This window comes from Stegostoma tigrinum, chromosome 15, assembly GCF_030684315.1.
Source record: "Stegostoma tigrinum isolate sSteTig4 chromosome 15, sSteTig4.hap1, whole genome shotgun sequence".
Taxonomy (NCBI): domain Eukaryota; kingdom Metazoa; phylum Chordata; class Chondrichthyes; order Orectolobiformes; family Stegostomatidae; genus Stegostoma; species Stegostoma tigrinum.
The window spans coordinates 46,553,043-46,570,635 of NC_081368.1; the positions used below are offsets into that span (position 1 = coordinate 46,553,043).

Here is a 17,593-nt window from a genome sequence, read left to right on the forward strand (position 1 = left end):
GACCTATGTCTCCGCCTAATTGATAGGGCATTGTTAATTCCCAAGCGCTAGAAGAAATAAACTCTTTTGTGAACACAAGAATACCTAGCTAAATTGGCTTCTCTCAAAATGAATTAATTCATTGTGGCTGACCTTTTCTCCCAAAAGAGAAGGGTTCCTTTCAAAGTTAGGCTTGTTGTAAGAAACCGAGGGCCGTGTTTGAATAGCAGGAGTTGGGAGTGAGGGGCGCGGGGCCAAGAATGATTAAAGAAGGGATAGCCAGTTGAACCCTCCTCTGCTGGGGACCAATTGCAACAACTGTCCTTTCCCGAAAAGCCTTGAGTCAGTGGTGCAAGCCATCAATTAACCAGGTTGCTTTAAGACTGGATGATGTCAAACCTCTTGATCATTAACATTGAATCTGCACTCATCCAGGCAACTGGAATATATTCTATCACACTCTAGACTTATAGATGGTGAGTTATCCAAGAATTCCTAGCCTCTGAAATTTTAAATGTCTGATTTCTCCATTACTATTTTGCTACTTGCATTGAATCTGATAAGTTCATCTCCTTAAAATTTCCCTGTGTTAATGAGCAGGTTATCTTTTAAGAGCGAAAAGAATTTTGTTTTCTTTATTCAGCGGGGGGGATGAGGGCATCACTGGCTAGGCAGCATTTATTGCCCATAGTTCAGTTGACAGTCAAACACATTGCTTTGGATCTGGAGTCACATGTAGGCCAGACCAGGTAAGGATGGCAGATTTCCTTCCCTAAAGGGCATTAGTGAAACAGATGGGTTTTTCTGACAATCAACAATGGAGTCATGGTCATCATTAGATTCTTAATTCTAGATACTTTATTGAATTCAAATTCCACCATCTACCTTGGCAGGATTCGAACCTGGGTTCCCAGAACATTATCTGGGTCTCTGAGTTAACAGTCCAGCGATAATATCACTAGGTTATCAACTCCCCACTGTGAATATAAAGTACTAATTTTAAAAATGTCATTGCCATTTGTACGTTGAGTATCACCCGTATCTTTCTTAATAGACAAATCTCAGCCTTTTTCTGTTTACACAGTCGACCTTTAGAAATTGATTTTTAGTCCAAGGATAAAACATGCAATGAAAAGACTTAGACTTCACCATGAACCGCATATGTACAAATATCCACTGTCAACCTAACACCTGTGTTAAAAAGTGCCTTTTGCTGTCCCCTTACAAGGATATCCTGGCATGGCACTCATTGTGGCCCAACTACAAAATTGCTCCTTTTTGCTAAATTATCCATTATTGGGCATCAATGCACTCACAGTATTGTACCCCTTCTATTTTCTATTCTTTTTTCTGTTAATATGTAGTCAATGTCTCTACAGGAGGGGAAAGAAAAAGCAACCCTGAAACAAGTGGAATACGTGTCGTGACTTAAGTTCCTTTGTCAACAAGCTTCTGCAGTGGTTTACAACCTTTGAGAGTACTACTTTGACTTATAATGACAGCTTTTAAACATAACTTACTTTTTTCTTACTCATTGAGCCAAGCCCAAAAGTTAAAATAATGTTTAGGTATTTATGACTCCTTTGTACTTGCCGGTGAAGAGTCAGAATTCCAAATTGTCAAGTTTTGTCAAATTTGAACTATTAAAAGCAGTGGGGTCTAGGCCCGAAACGTCAGCTTTTATGCTCCTGAGATGCTGCTGGGCCTGCTGTGTTCATCCAGCTTCACACTTTGTTATCTTGGGTTGTGTCACTTTCCTGGTCTCAAACAATTTAAGCAATCTAATAAATGTTATTATGTCATTGGTTTGGGGGATTTGGCATGCAAACTGGCTTTTGTAGTTTCTACACAGCAACTGAAACTGTACTTCAAAGTACTTAATTGACTGTTACAGGCTCGGGAACACCTTAAAACAACATTTACACCTGTTCATTTGGAATAACTTGAAAAAGAAATGCTGAAAAATAGATCTGAATGTCATTTAAATTACAGATTGGAATGGAATGAAACTGCACAACAGTCAAATTGCTTTTTGTTGCTCATCAAGCCAATCTCTTCCACAATAACATTTGTAATAAATATGGCTCACAGTTGATTATGTGCTTCCTTACAGTGATGCTGATACACTAACAATGTCCTGGGGTCAACATTTACAACCGCACACGGCAAAATACAAATATTCTCATGATATTTCAATAACTACATGCTTGACAGACTTGTTTTGTCAAGAAGAAAGTACTAGTTGTTAAAAAAAAGTGTTTTTCTTTCAGCAGAAAGGAAGCTCCAGTAGGGTGTTGCTTGACAGGCTTACGTAAATTCTGATGTTCAAAAGTTGCTTAAATAGAAGAAGAAAGAAGTGGAAGAGGACCAAATACCTCTTTGTTCATGCGTCTCAGTTCAGTGTTCCTGTTGAGCAGCAGCAGCTTCTCTTCATCAGCTGTAGTTACACTCATGCTTTCTGTGATAAACGTTGCATTCCCCTCAGCTCCAAACTCATTCACATTTTGCAGCAACTGAAATGGTTCATTTGGTGTTCCTGAGGCACTCTCTCTGGAAAAAATAAAAACTGAATATGATACTCAGCAGCCTGGGATACTGCCGTCAAACATCATGGTAAATTTGACACGCTTGATGCATTCCAAGCCTTAGAATGCCTTGTAGGCAATTTTAGTTCGGATGCCACCACTCACCAGAAGCACAAGATAATTCACATGCTCCACTGTCTGTGACAATTGTAAGTGTAGAACATTCCCATTAAAATGACAAACCAAAACACTTTAACCATTAAATTGCACAGCATTGAGAAACACGTGATGCAAGATTTCCCGTTATCCAATGTTCTTAATGCAGATGGTACACAAATTTTGTGCTACCTCTATAAGTTAAAGATTGTTACATACACCCAGCACAGAACACAATATGGAGTGCCAAGGAAGGAGCTGTAAAATCATGACAAGTTACAATGAGCTAAAAACTAGATATTTTGACTTAAAGGCAAGCAGCACCTTAAATTGTGGAAGTGAATAGCTGGAAAGGAGACCACTTTACTTCAGTATTGGAGCATCCTACAGATTAATTTTACAAAGATCACAGCGGCAATATCAGAGATATCGATATGTGGACCTAAATGTAGAGAGTTCAGTGATCTCACCAGAGTAGACAAGGCTAGTGAAGGTATTTTCAAATGGTATAACCTACTAACTGCAACATGAATCTCAAGTGCCATTCAGATACATCACAAACTCACTTATCTATCAACAATCTTTATTGATCAGGACTCATACTTCACACTCAAAACTTTACTTCTCCCTCACACTCAGTACCACATTCCATGCCTGCACATACTTGCAGCTGCTCAACAATAAACCAATAACAACCAGATGTGTACCATCACCAAGTGATACCTTTCCCTCTTTCCAGGGAAAGGCAGCATATGACTGAAGACAGCACCTAACCTTTTGGAGAGGAGTACAGCTATATCACCCCATGGAAGAGAAGATCATTGCAGCAACCACAGTTGAGATCATTCCCAGCAGTCGCACTGTAAAATGAACATTGTGTTCTGTACCTTAGCTTTCCCTCACCCCAAAATCTCTTGGCTTCTAAAGTTGTCCACTCCGTAAACATGCATCTCTTACTCTCCACAATATATGAACCCATTCCATTCTTTTAAAAACACAAAAGAATTGCCACTTGATCAAATCGCCATCATTAAAACAGATCATCTGGTCATTATTACATCAGTCGTTATAGAACTTTGCTCTGCACAACTTGTCAACCGATTTCCTTTCGTAAATGTAATGTGCACTTGCAAAAGTTGTTAACTGGCTATTAAACACTGAGGTATCTAGTGATCATGAAAAGTCACTACAGACATGCAAGTCCTTTTGGTCAGGTAGTGGTGAAACAGCCAGATTATACCACTCATTCCCACACTTGGCAGTCACCAGCTGAAGTATGTGGTACATTCTTTAGAAGACAGATGGTAATGTGGAGAAAATGTTTGGATAAGGTGAGACACTGTATACTGACAGCCTGCAGCAAGGGTGGAGTCAAAGTTCATATCCGTTTGTTAAAAGGTGATGTCATTCTACAGGAGACTTCAAATTAAGACAATTAAGACAATGGATTGCCTGACTTGCCAACGAGCCTGTAGTTACCAGCAAAGAACTCGGAGGGATCTGCACCATCTATCTCAGACATTCTGTGCCACGTGCTAGGAGCATTACTTCCCAAATGCTCTATGCTTCCTCTTCCTGTCATGCAAGGGATACTCACTGCTCAAAGTGGTTTGTGCCCAGAATCTGTGCGGTTAGCACCACAACCTTCACATGCCACACCACTTGTAAACTTCAACTTGAACCAACTCTGGAATCCTAACGCTCCCAAGATCAGAGCAGCAGCCAGCAGAAATTAAAAATGAGTCAGCAACTAACATGAACATGGTGTTGAAAGAAATAGCAAAGGGAACCTTCCTGCTGCTGGACATACATTTGACTTCAAGGTTAAGGAAAAGGGCATTAACTGGAAATGACTGTCAGCAAAATGGCATGCCTGGCAAGAGCCAACAATACACAATGATTGCATCTTAAATCTGTAAAATTCCAATGGGTGCTCTCTGTGTCTACATGAACTCCCTCCCCAAAAATTAAGAACAACTTGTCTGACTTCTGGTCAGCTCCAGAAGATACATGTCAGATAGACACCTTTCTGGGAGGTAGTTTATGCTGGATAGTAAGAAGCTGAATTGTGTAACGCTTATTCTCTTGTGAACTATGATGTTCTTAATTATTCAATAATATTTCAGAATCCCCAATTTCAATTTTGATTGCATACAATCACATTGGAAATGTTGACACTTCCATTCTTATAATATTTCCATGTTCAGCTTTCTTAAATAGTTTCCCACAAATCATAGTTCAAGACCAACACTCAGCTCAAACTGAACAAAGCTAATCACATTTATTTACCTCATTCCTCAAAAAAAACAAGTTAGTTGTCTCTATAGGAAATAGATGGCTGTAAAAACCATCTGCTCAGGTTGCTGTCACTCTTGCGTTAGCGAGAATAATTCTTACTTAGTAACATACATCTTTATTCTAAAAGGTTTTTTTCGAAACTGTCTGAAATATAGAGGATCAATGGCAAGGAAAAGCTGCTATTGTACGATTACATAGATTTCAGACCAGATAGGCAGTATACCTTGAAGACATTTACATGACATGACATGATGTCATGCCATGGCTTTGTATAAAAAGGCCAGATTTCCATCAAAGCACAGCTAGCGTACAATTGTAATGTCATAGGAACCGCAGTAGCCCTTTAGAGTCAGAGGTCTAGACCAGAGAGAGAAAAGAAGACCATTTCTGCCATTGAATCTGTGACAGTCAAAAAGAAGCACCTAGCTATTCAGATGCCATTTTCTGGCACTCGGGCTCATAGCCTTTTAGACCACGGCATAGCACGTGTACATCTCAAAACGTCTAAAATGTTGAGGGTTTCCTACCTCTACCTTACAAGGAGTGAGGGTCCCATTACCCTCATTGGGAAGGAGGGGGAAAGAGGAGAATGTGGGAGGAGTTTCCTCATATCCCCTCTAAACCTCCTGCCCCTTAAACTATGTGCCCCCGGTCATTGATCCTTCCAATGGGAAAGCTCCTTTCTGTCCATGCCCCTCAATTTTATACATCTCAAATCTTATTCCGTCACCTCAGTCTGTGCCCCCCACCAGCATTCAATTCAATCAAACACCAGTGGCTTTCATTCGCACCACCCCTTATTACCAGTGGTGTACAGAAATAATAGAACACATAAAGCAATATAAATAGTGTCGTTATAAACTTCAAGATATCTACCATAAGCAATACCCCAATCTTTGTGGCACTTGTAACAAGGGCCAACATACAACAACATTCAGACCACAGCATACTGACAGTGTTAATTGGCATAACAAAGCAGGTCAAGATGGCACATCAGGTGCAGTAAACTATTAGTGTCTGATTTTGCTGGTGAACCCAGAGTTAAATAACAACATGGTCAAAGAATAGAACATTGTCCCACAGGTTTGTGATACAGATGGTGACTTTATTGCAATAGGGATCGGGGGTTTGACACATGGTATAAACTTCAGCACTGATACTTGTAGAAACAGGCTGCTTTGGGCTATAACAGCTGGCATTGGAACGCAAGGTCCCAAGGCCAGTATCCCAAGCAACCACACAGTATTATAGTTTTATATTGCAATAGAGGCATTATTGCTGCTAAACACAATGGTGAGCAAATTAACTTTACAAGATAGATGTGCTTTCTGAAAGTGTTAATTTCACATTTTCATGGTTAATTTTTAAGTTTCACTGACCGGACACAAATCTGTTGAATCATATCACCTCCCACTATAAAGTCTACAGGATTTTCATCTTATTGAAACTCACTTTATCAGATCATAGCCCAGGTGGTGGAAATGAAAATTTCACCAGTCCTCAGTGCAACATCCTTCATTATTAACATTTGTCAAGTAGAAAAACAAATTAATGCTATTACATCTTTTAAAAGATTTTCAAATGCTTTTCTATACAGGTGAAAGATGAAGGATGGCCTTACATCAATAGCACAATTTCAATTTTTCCCAGATATTGTACAGTTCAACCAGATCCAGAGGAGGATCTACAATCTGTCACGGTGATTAAGAAAGCTTGCATGATCCACAGTCTGTGGTTTGGCACTGATCTTTTAATCCTGCTTGAAATAAGGGAAAGTTGAACATTATTGAAAAAGAGTGGATTAACTTTCAATTTCATGCTGCATCAGTTGTTGCTTAGCTGATAGCACTTTTGCTTCTGACTCAGCAGGTTCCAGATTCAAGTCCCACTGCACTGATTAAAGATGACTAATTTTGACACACAAGAGGTTTGAGGTACTAAGGGTGTGCTGCGCTGGTGAGATGTTACCCTAAGGTCCCATTTGCCCACTCAGTTAGATATTAAATTCTACCATTATTTTAACCAAAACCAGAGATTATCCATGTTTATCTCCCGTAAATAAAAAAAATCTAAAAAACTGCAGTTGCTGTAAATCAGGAACAAAAACAAAGTTGCTGGAAAAGCTCAGCAGGTCTGGCAGCATTGGTGAAGGAGAAAACAGAGTTAACATTTCCGGTCCAGTGACCCTGCCTCAGAAATGTTCTGAGGCAGGGTCAACAGACCTGAAACGTTAATTCTGTTTTACCTTCACAGATGCTGCCAGGCCTACTGAGATTTTTCAGTAACTTTGTTTTTGCTTCTTTTTTTACATCTCCTCTATCAGCGTCAGCCCATTTTAAAACCACAAACTTTGAGGGCTTTTCGAGGTGGGGGTTGGTTTTAGCTCCTCACTGTAGGTGGGCACAGGTGTAACTTCAGCCCAAGCCATTTCTTTTGGTGGGGGTGTGCAGGAAAATGTTAAGCCTACTGGAAATGGCTTAAGCTGCAGGGCTTTATTTAAAAAAGCACACAGCCAGACCCATCCACTGGTTTTGTTGCAGCAGAAACCAGGCTTCAAAAGAATTTATCCATTAGATCACATCCATCAATTGAGAATCATAAAGGATTAATGGGATACTGTGGCTGTTCACTTGTAGTCTACATTCCATATCTTGGCAAGTTCTCACTTTTCAAGAATAAAATCAAAGGAATGTGTTAGCTTCTGAGATAGCAAAGTGAAGAAGGCAGGACAGAATAGGTCTGAAAGAGAATTTTGCCTTTTTTTAAATATCACAATCCTTGCTAAGTAACTTATGTAATGAATTTAATCTCAGATAGTAGTGCATAATAAAATATTAAACTTAGAAACACTGTCTTCCCAAGATAGTTTTCCGAGAGCTTTTTTTTGGCAATATAATAATGAGTCTTTATGGACAAACCACTTGTTTTATTGATGGCAGCACTCCAAGTTATGAAGTAAAATGAAACATGAGAGAACTGGAAACAGTCTAAATCATACCAGACTATAGTATTCTGCAAAGAAAATATTAGTTCTACTGAGAGAGAAACAAAACAGTTAATAAGTCTACAAATCTCATGTTCCTCAAGTCTGAGGACCAAGATGAGTAATGCTTATTTCATGGCAATGAGACACATTTCACTTGTAATAATTGTTGTAAAGTATTCACTTTTTTCATTATTTGCTGATCATTCACTGCTGTTTGTGGCATTTGCTACTTTCAGTGCAGTTTAGGAGCTGATAAATTTTAAACTGAAACACTCAAAGTATAAACTGTGGTGGTTAACCCAGAGTCTGTTAAAGGGGTAACTTTAAACCTCAGGGAATTTTAGGCACTGCCATCTCGGGAAAACATGTCACATTCCATGTTACAACAGCTGCAGTACGCACCGCTTTCTTGTGGTTTTCTGCAAGGTTATGTTCCTTTAATGTTTAATGAAGCAGAATTTAGTGGTTGATATGATCAACTAATGCATTTACATTAGCGATCACCTAATATCATGCTGCAACTTTCTCCAATTTAATAAATGGTGATATATTTTGAAGACCATGTACCTTTAGCCTATTCAACAGCACAGTGAATTAATACATTAACCAAGTTAATTTCCAGTCACCTTCTACACAACAGACAGTTCTTTGCTATACAAACATCCAAATTTATTCACTTCAGTGTGATGCATAAATCCCAACTGAGTTACTGGTGTTTATTTGTTCTGAGCAAGAAAATATCTCTACAGCTTAACATGAAAAGGCCTCTGCAAAAACCATTCAAATCTTAGTATAACTATGCCAAGCTATTTAATCTCAGTAATGCACTGTTTTACAAAGTTTCAACACTAGTTCCTCCAGACTAATTACCATCTAACTATTTTTCCTAAAAAAACCCTTCTTAAAGTACTTATAGAAGTGTCAATGATGCTTAAATACAGGCAATAAAATACCAAACCAAATGATCAGTCTGCCAGCATATAATGACAGTTGGCAATAAAATTGAAATGTTGACATAGCACTTTCAAATGGTGAAATCTAATACAATAGCACAACCAAAGTTCATGTTAGTACAAATACAATGTTCTGGGCAAGGCTTTGCACATTGATAAAGACGACTTATCTGCTAGCTATGAAGATTCAATTTTCTTAAAACCATTTCTTTCCAACTGTATTTGTACTTTATTGCAATAGAGGGACTGGTTAGCTCAGTTGGTTGTATGGCTGGTTTGCGATACCTAATGATGCCGACAGTAAAGTTCACTTCCTGCAATGGCTGACATTACTATGAAGGGAATCTCTTCCCCAGCCTGAGGTATGGCGACCCTCGGGTTAAACCACCATCGGTTATCTTTATATAGTAAGAGAGTAGCTGTATGGTCTGGTGGGATAATGACAACTTTACCTTTTAATGACACTGGAATTTTCCAGAGAAGTCTCCATTCATAAGAGAAAATTTATAGACAAACTTATGAAAATCAAGCCTACAATTTTTTTCAGACCAGTCAAGGCAAACCAACAAGAAAGTCTTAACAAATGTCTTCAGGCTGGTATTGGCCTTTCTATCATAACTAATTGCTTTGTCTTAAAGCATGTATGCATACAATCTCAGGATGACACTTAGCAAACTTGGATCCAACCTTTCCTAATAGCATAACCTCCAACATGTTAGGATGTCATTTCACAAAGACAATTAGAGTGTGCCTCCAGTTCCGGTCTGGAAAGAAGTGATGACAGCTCCTTGACTGCTAGAGAGGGGAGCCCCTCAAAAATATCGTTAAATTTCATTAGGCAGCTGCAGATGTTCTCCGAGCTTGTCTGGAGTCCTGACTCCCTTGCTCTGCTCCAAGGGCTCACTTAAAGAGATAATACAGTGTGGAGCTGGAGGAACACAGCAGGCCAGGCAGCGCTAGAGGAAAAGGAGAGTTGACATTTTGGGTCAGAACCCTTCTTCAGAAATAGGGGTGGGGTGGAGCTGGGGAAGGTAGGTGGGATGGTGATTGGTGAGTGCAGGTAGGGAGTGGTGAGGATTGGTCAGTGAGGTGGGTGGGGTGGATAGTCACTTAAATAGAGCTAACCCATTCAAAGCAGACTCCAGAAAACTGCCCTGGGACTGGAATGGTTTTACGTAACTCGCCCACAGGTTGACTATACAAACCTATGTACCATCCTACATCTGTCCTTCTCCCCTTAATAGGCATGGAAATTTAGTGAAATAGCTTGTTACTGTTGCTGTACTATCTGATGAGCAGGATCCCACAAGTTGCTCAAAACAATTCTGAAGGGTTCATAACTAACGCTGTAGAGAAAGAAAAACCTAAAATATGGGTCAAACAAAAAACAGTAGGCTTCTCACAAAGTTTTAATTAAACTTCTCATATTTTCCATGTCCTAATGTCTTCATAGAGGGTTTGTTTTCCTTGAAGACATCAACTTTGTCAGCTTAATCTTTTGCCTGACCTTATGACTCTCACAGCCAGTTTTGAAATGTGTATTTGGATTTAAACAGCATTTCTACATTTTGTTACTCAGCTCAACTGATGCAATATTTTCTTTAACTTTTGCTTAGCAATGTTTCCTTGAATAGACTTATTAAAAAGTATGGGATCAAAAAGATGTACACAATTCACCAAGCATATCCATCTGTATGCCTGAGACAGAGACAGGAGTTGAAAACTCTTTGAGCTTTCTGTTGAGTATTCTACTGTACAATTCTTTAGAAATTAACCCAGAGGATAAATCCATAACTAGAGTTGGAGGTATTGAAAGAAGAAAAGTGTTCATTTTATTGTTCATGCAAATTAAATTCAAGCTTCAAAAAGTGCCAGTCGAAGAATTTTAAATTGTAGCAAGAGCCGAGGCGAACAGTCAGAAGGAAATAGATTCACACAAATAGGTCACAAACTTCCTTATCTTTGTAACCTTCTCTGTTTCTACAAGCCTGCGAGATGGACCCTTCTGATGTTTTCCTCCGTACCTCCCTGATTTTAATTGTTCCCCATTGCCAGTTACACTTTCAACTGTATAGGGATGAAGTACATGAGAGTTCTTCAAAATCCTAGGTAGACCAAGCTAGAGTGCGTTTTTTATTTCTATCTACCATGCCTGTGAGGGAATGCAATGTGGATTTAGTAGTGAAGCATGGAACAGCAATTTTCATTTTAGGTTGGGAATTTAATGCTGGGATCAAATGCAGATCTCAAACCACTGAGCAATATTTTCAAGATATTAAATGAGGCTGATCTTGTAGACAGAAGTAAATGATTTCAGTTCCAGAATCTAAAGTAGGGGAACAGAGCTTGAAGGTTTGAGTCAGGTCTTTGGAGGTGTACTGTGAGAGACCATTCCTACATGCATATGTTGGTGTAGGTTCAGAGGTCTCAACCACAAACTGCAACTCAATTCCTAATTTTCGTTCCATTGTCTTGTGACAAACAATCAACCATCACATCATTGAAGTCGACAGCTCCAAGTAATATTTTAATAAAAAAGATATGAACTGAGTCATTTTAGAACAGGTTCATTTCTTCGTTAAAAGTAGCAGAGATGGATACCCTGCAAACAGATTAAAATTTTAGTACTTATTTCACAAAGCTTGATTTCAAAATATTAACTTCGTAAGTGCTACTAATGAGCCAAATGCTAACTGCCAGGCGTTCATTCGGTACAATAAAAAACATTATGACACACATTACTTCCATTTCACAACCATTACTAAAAAGTCAATGGTAGGAAATATTCATTTGAAATAAGAATAATTTGAATAATATAAAAATGGATACTGAACACTTTTCCCTGTCTTTAATCAACTTAAAGTTTCCCAGCATTTTTATTGTTATGGGTTTTGGTATTTCTTAAAGGACCGGTGTTATTTTGGTGGAAGATCTTACCTAATTATTATTTTGGGCAGTCTTTTCCTCCCGGTGGTGGAGATTTTGAAGGTGGGACAGGCACTTAATTATGCAGAGTGGTGGGGAACATAAACCCTGACAACTTTCAACCTCCACCAGAATTGAGTTCCCTGTGGAAAGGTCCATTGTTGACCTTTCTGTTCAAATAAGGAAGCCCCATTCCTCACAATTAAAGGGTATCAATGACCGATCAAGAGAAGAACATTTGGCAGGGAGGATACCTGCTGGAAACCACCCCTCGCTCAAGCTTTTGACCCTCTTGAGCCCACTCCCACAAAGTTGAGAATCCTACACCCCATAACCCCGCCCCCTCCATACACAATTTACTCTTTGACATTGTTCTTCCACCAGGAGCCTTAACTTCTCCCATGGTGCTGCTGAGAACAAGCTGGATGGAACTTCCACGCAGAGGGGTCTTGATTCCTGGTGGAGGTCACCAGGTAGCCTGGTTGGCATTTTGTTTCTCAGGCTTCCCTCCATGAGGCAATGCCAATCTCTGGCCAGCTCCCTGGCCAGCAGGCCAGATCCTCGACAAGATTTTGTCATTTAAATTTTCAAGGAAGATTAGTGTTTTTAATAGTGCACGTGCTACACAATAAACAAGTCCATGATACGACTGTGTCAGTCTTTCGTACCCAAGTGTGAAATTGTTTTAAAACAATGGACATTTAACATCTGCCTACACTATGAATACAGGATCAGGAGTAGGCTACACAGCCCTTCAAGCCTACTGTGCCATTCAATAAGATCATGGCTGATTTGATTACTGCACATTTCCATCTACTCACTACCTTTCACCCTCTTGCTTATCGAGAAACCATTTACCCTCGCTTTAAAAATATTCAAAGATTCTGCTTTTACCAGCCTTTTCTTTTTAAATATGGTGCTAATATTAGAGTTGAAAAACAAAGAACATGGAAATTTGAAAAAGGCAAGTCAACAAGGCCACCCTTTCCATGGGTTATTAGCAATATATCTTCTCCATATTACCTATTGCTATGTTTCTGAGGGAGCTCCTGAATAAGGTCAGCAACTTCAAAAAGGTAGTAAAGCAAGCAGGAAAATTCAGCATTCCCCAAACCAGGCACAGAGATCACAACTAATGTGTACAGTTTTTTTTTTCAAAACTCACCTCCATAAACGTACCATGGACAGCTGACAAAAGTCAATTATCAAAGGAGAAAGGGATTTGCAAATTTAGAACATTAGTTTTTGAATAAAACATATAGCATTAAAATGAAACAATTGTGAAGATAATAGGTCACATCAACAGTTTTGACAAATTTTAATCTCACTCAAAACTAATTTAGTGACTGTGTAGGAATCCAGAAATGCCCGAAAGACCAGTTTAAGCACCTCCAGACTGTGAAATGGAAGCTTGATTTTCCAAGACTACTCTCATTAGATGTCCCAACTGTCCTTATTTTGCAGGACTATCCCCTTGGATTGATTTTACTGACCCTCTGGTTTTATTCGGGGGTATATATTTTTAATTAAGGAATACCTGAAGTGTGGTGAAGTTACTGGTATTTGATGTATTTATGTTGTTTCAGGAGCAGTTATTAAAATAACAGAAAATAAACTATATAGCCTTCTCCATGAGTGTCATGTTATCATGCAGCTAAGTAAAATCTTTAACTTTGGGTTAATGTTCACAACAAAAAAGATCTTACATTTTACACTTACATGGGCCACTTCTAAATATGAAGACTGAAAGAACTGCGGATGCTGTAAATCAGAAACAAAAGCAGGAGTTGCTGGAAAAGCACAGTAGGTCTGGCAGCATCTGTGGAGAGAACATTTGGAGTCGAGTGACCCTTCCTCAGACTTGGTGTGCTTTTCCATTAATTGCCGTTTTCGCTTCCAAAAATCACTTGTTTAGCAGTGACTCTGAAATGTAGTTTTGATAGAGCGCCTGGTTTTAATATTTAACGGAGAGATTTAATTATTAAATGCAAAATTTTCCTAATGCTGTTAAGGCTACTTAAATATGTTTACTCTGGTCTTTTTTTTTGCCTGTCAAGTTTATTCTTCTCCGATGGGTTGCTGAGCTAAAGTCTCAGTATTTCTTCATGTCTCACTCCGTGCCCAGCGCTCACAGGCGAACCTGGACAATCTCAGCGAACTATTCGCTCTTCGCCTCAGTGCCAAATCCGCGTTTACACGGGGGACAAATCCCAGGCCGGTTTAGAAGCCCCGATCCTATTTAATCGGGGAAGAAAGACAAAACAGAAGCAGCTCTATGACTGAAGTCTACAATCTCTCTAATAACTTACCCCAAAACAATTTCAGCTGCCGTGATCTTTTTGCTTTCGTCCCCCTGGTGAAGCTTAGGATCCTTGTCAAGTCTCCGCTGCAATTCAAGACTGAGTGTGGAATGGGGCAGCAGGATTGTTTTGCCTTCCATTCTTCAGTGACAGACCGTATTGTCCAACAACTATAACAGTTCTCGCCTTGTCGCCGGCCTTCCAACCTACTTGTTGAGAAAGAGGAAGTGGCTTTGATTCAGTTTCACCAGGAAATTTACTCAGCATCAGGTGCAGAATATTGTACAGACCAGCCGACAATGTTACCGCTCTCTAAATCTAATGTTAAAACAAATGCTTGCAAATCCAGCAATTTAAACATAACTTCCGCGTGTTTCACACTTAATAATAAAAATTCTGAAGTATAAGTAAACCTCACGCTGGTTAGCCAGCCAATCTCTATCAGTACACTAACTTTCCAAAACACTGTCTATTATTTATAATTTGGACTCAAAACTTCCATATTGTTTTAAAGAGCAACTTTTCATCACGTGAACACATTAGCAAAGAGACTACAAAGTTGGGCGGATATGATCTTTGTGGTTTCAGAAAATGCCCCGGGACTTTCCGAACATTAAAGAAAGCGGAAGAGGAAAACCAGTGTCCGATTCGGAGCAGAGCACAAAACTGAGCTAGCTTGGGGTTTTGCCTTTGAGTAATAAACTCTCCAGGTTGGGTTCGGGTGTTGGCCTTGAACTTTTTTTTCCTGCAGTGCGGTCCCAGCTCAGCTGGACATGTAGCAACTGAGAGAACGTGTCACTTTCTTGGCGAACATCCCACGCCACCGACTTCGTCTTCTTGGTCAGTTCATTGTGTAACCGCGACAATCATATCCACTCGACTACCCCGGAAAAAAAAGTACTTTCCGAGGCATGTGACTATTAATTATTTCAAAAGCTGTACTTTCCACTTGCAGACGAACTCACTGAAACGATGACAGCAGTAGCTGTGAGTCAGGTTTCGTGTAAATTTACCTTACGTGTCATGTTACACCAAGCTCACAGCACAGAGACAGGCCGTTGGGCCCAATTGTATTGTGCTAGCTGCAGTGTCCCACAGAATCTCCAACTATCCGTTCGTCTCATTTTGTACTCCCTCTTTCACTTATTTTGATTTAGCTTAAAACATATCACCTTAATCACAGCACGTGGTAAAACATTCCAACACGCTGAACACTCTCTAAATGAAGAACGTTCTCCTGGATCATTTTATTAATGATTAGTTTTGGACCCACATGTGGGAACGTTTCTTCATACCTATCTTCTGAATCTCAAAATTGTAAGGAGATTATCAAATAATGTTTCAGCTTTTCAGATTTCAAAAGAAAATTAAGACCCAGACTGCTCCACCTTTCTTGCTGAGCTGACTGAGACATTGTTCATGAAAGTTGTAAAAATACATTACATAACAGTTCAAATTTAGCGTTGCTTAAGTACAAAACAGATTTATTTCAATGCCGGAAATGACACCCAATGATGCCTTACAACACTTACAATTATAGCTCACATTGACAAAATTCATTTAATGTCAAGCTTACAGGCCAAGGTGCTTTACACTATTTTAGACAATAGACAATAGGTGCAGGAGTAGGCCATTCGGCCCTTCAAGCCAACACCATCATTGATTATGATCATGGCTGATCATCCACAATCAGTATCCTATTCCTGCCTTATCAACCCTTCAGTGTCCTACATCACAGAGACCTTACAAAGCAGCCTTTCCCCTTGTATTCATAAATTCCTTTTCCTCCTCTAGCCTACTTAGACTTTAGTTGGGCTGGAATTTACAAGACATCAGCTAAGTTTACATTTTGGTGAGTTTCATGGAAACTTTCCCTCATTAAGCCCTAGAGGGATTTCTCACACCATCTTCCTAAATTCACTCCATTGACTATGCACCACACCTTTCTGGTGTCCACATGATCTTATCACTGGCAATTGCCAGGACTTCCCAGGATTCCTGGCACTGGCGCCATCTTTAAAGCTCAGGTATGCACCCTGCCAAGTGTAGGCAGTTCCAGAGCTGCCATTCACAGTTCCTGTCAAGGCATTTCAGACAGAGGCAAATTGATACCCTGCTTTGCCAACAGGCACTTGGAGGTGTGCCATACCTGTGAGATATTGGTGACTTGTATCCAAGCGGAAGACCAGAAGATCAAACAGTGAGCTCGAGTCACAAGGTAACCATTTCAAATTCCATATTAGGAATTGTCACCATCTGGTTTCTATCTGGCCAATAGGAAACTGCATATAAATAAGAAGAAATTACATCATAGTAAGATGTTAGTACAAGCTAATTGATGCAAGCAGGCCTCTTGTTACTCACGAGTAAGAATCTCATCTCGGCATTCAACACGTTGTTGGAAGAGGGGATATTCTCCTTGTTCTTCATCTCATGTGATTCTACCAATTTTATTGCCTATTCTCACATCATTCAGTGGCATTGAAAATTCAGCCTTTATTTCCTAAGTAGCATATATTCTCTTTATTCTCCCTTCTAAAATGCACATCACCTCAAAGCTTTCTACATTAAACTCACATGCCCATTCTGCAGAAGACCACAAAATACAGAAGCAGAATTCGGCCATTAAGCCCATTAAGTTTGCTCTTTTATGCATTGAGATCACGACTGACCTCTTAATCCTTAATTCTACTTTCTGGCCTTTTCTCCATAACCATTTAATAAGGCAGCTCAACACCACCTTCTTAAGGGCAATTTGGGGTGTGTAATAAATGCCACCCAGTGAGAAATGCCCAAATCCTGTCAACAAATAAAATCAGTTGTACTAAAAAGAGAAAGTGTTGGAAACTCAACAAATACAGCAGCATTTTTGAAGTCGAAAACAAAGTTAATATTTTGAATTTGACTATTCTGTTTGGACTCAAAACATTAACTGTTTTCCTCTTCACAGATGCTGCCACACCTGCAGAGTTTCTCCAGAACTTCTTACTTTGATTTCAGACTTCCAGCATTTGCAGTACGTTCATATTCTATTTCAAGTTTTTTTGAAGGAGCACATTTTGTCAACTGTTTTGTTTATTTAAAAATATATCCCATAATTTGGTGCCAACAAACATTTGATATTGTATTTTTCAGATCCAAATCCAAGTTATTTATGAAAATAGTGAACAGCAGTGGCCCAAGTACAAGTTCCTATGCAATATCACTTATTTACCTTTGCCAGTCTGAGTGGCTACCCTTAAGTTCGACTGCTCTTTGTTCTGTAGTAAGTTTGCTATCCATTCTGCTATCTATCTTCAAACTCCACAACTTGCAACCTTAGTCATTAGCTGTCTGTGCTGTTTCTTATCGATGATCTTTTGAAAATAAAAATATATTACACATGCTACATTAAATTTTTCTCCTCTTTCATTGACTTCTTCAAATATTTTTTAAAAGGGCTTGTCAGTCATGATATTCATTGAGAAATCC

The 17,593-nt window shown here is 39.3% G+C and overlaps 1 protein-coding gene across 2 annotated transcripts in view; it reads right to left on the bottom strand.

Annotated features, from left to right (window-relative positions):
- Nucleotides 1–15,081, bottom strand: part of si:ch211-153b23.7 (TNFAIP3-interacting protein 3) — a 38,648-nt gene extending 23,567 nt beyond the window's left edge. The window contains exons 1-3 of one of the 2 annotated variants that reach the window (XM_048544989.2): nucleotides 14,811–15,081; nucleotides 14,132–14,328; nucleotides 2,355–2,529 (exon numbers count right to left, since the gene is read on the bottom strand). In XM_048544989.2, coding sequence (XP_048400946.1) covers nucleotides 2,355–2,529; nucleotides 14,132–14,262 — 306 coding nt within the window. In that variant the 5' untranslated portion in view covers nucleotides 14,263–14,328; nucleotides 14,811–15,081. Of the gene's footprint in view, nucleotides 1–2,354; nucleotides 2,530–14,131 lie in introns of both variants that reach the window. The other variant, XM_048544988.2, reaches the window with a different exon arrangement.
- Nucleotides 15,082–17,593: the final 2,512 nt, after the last annotated feature.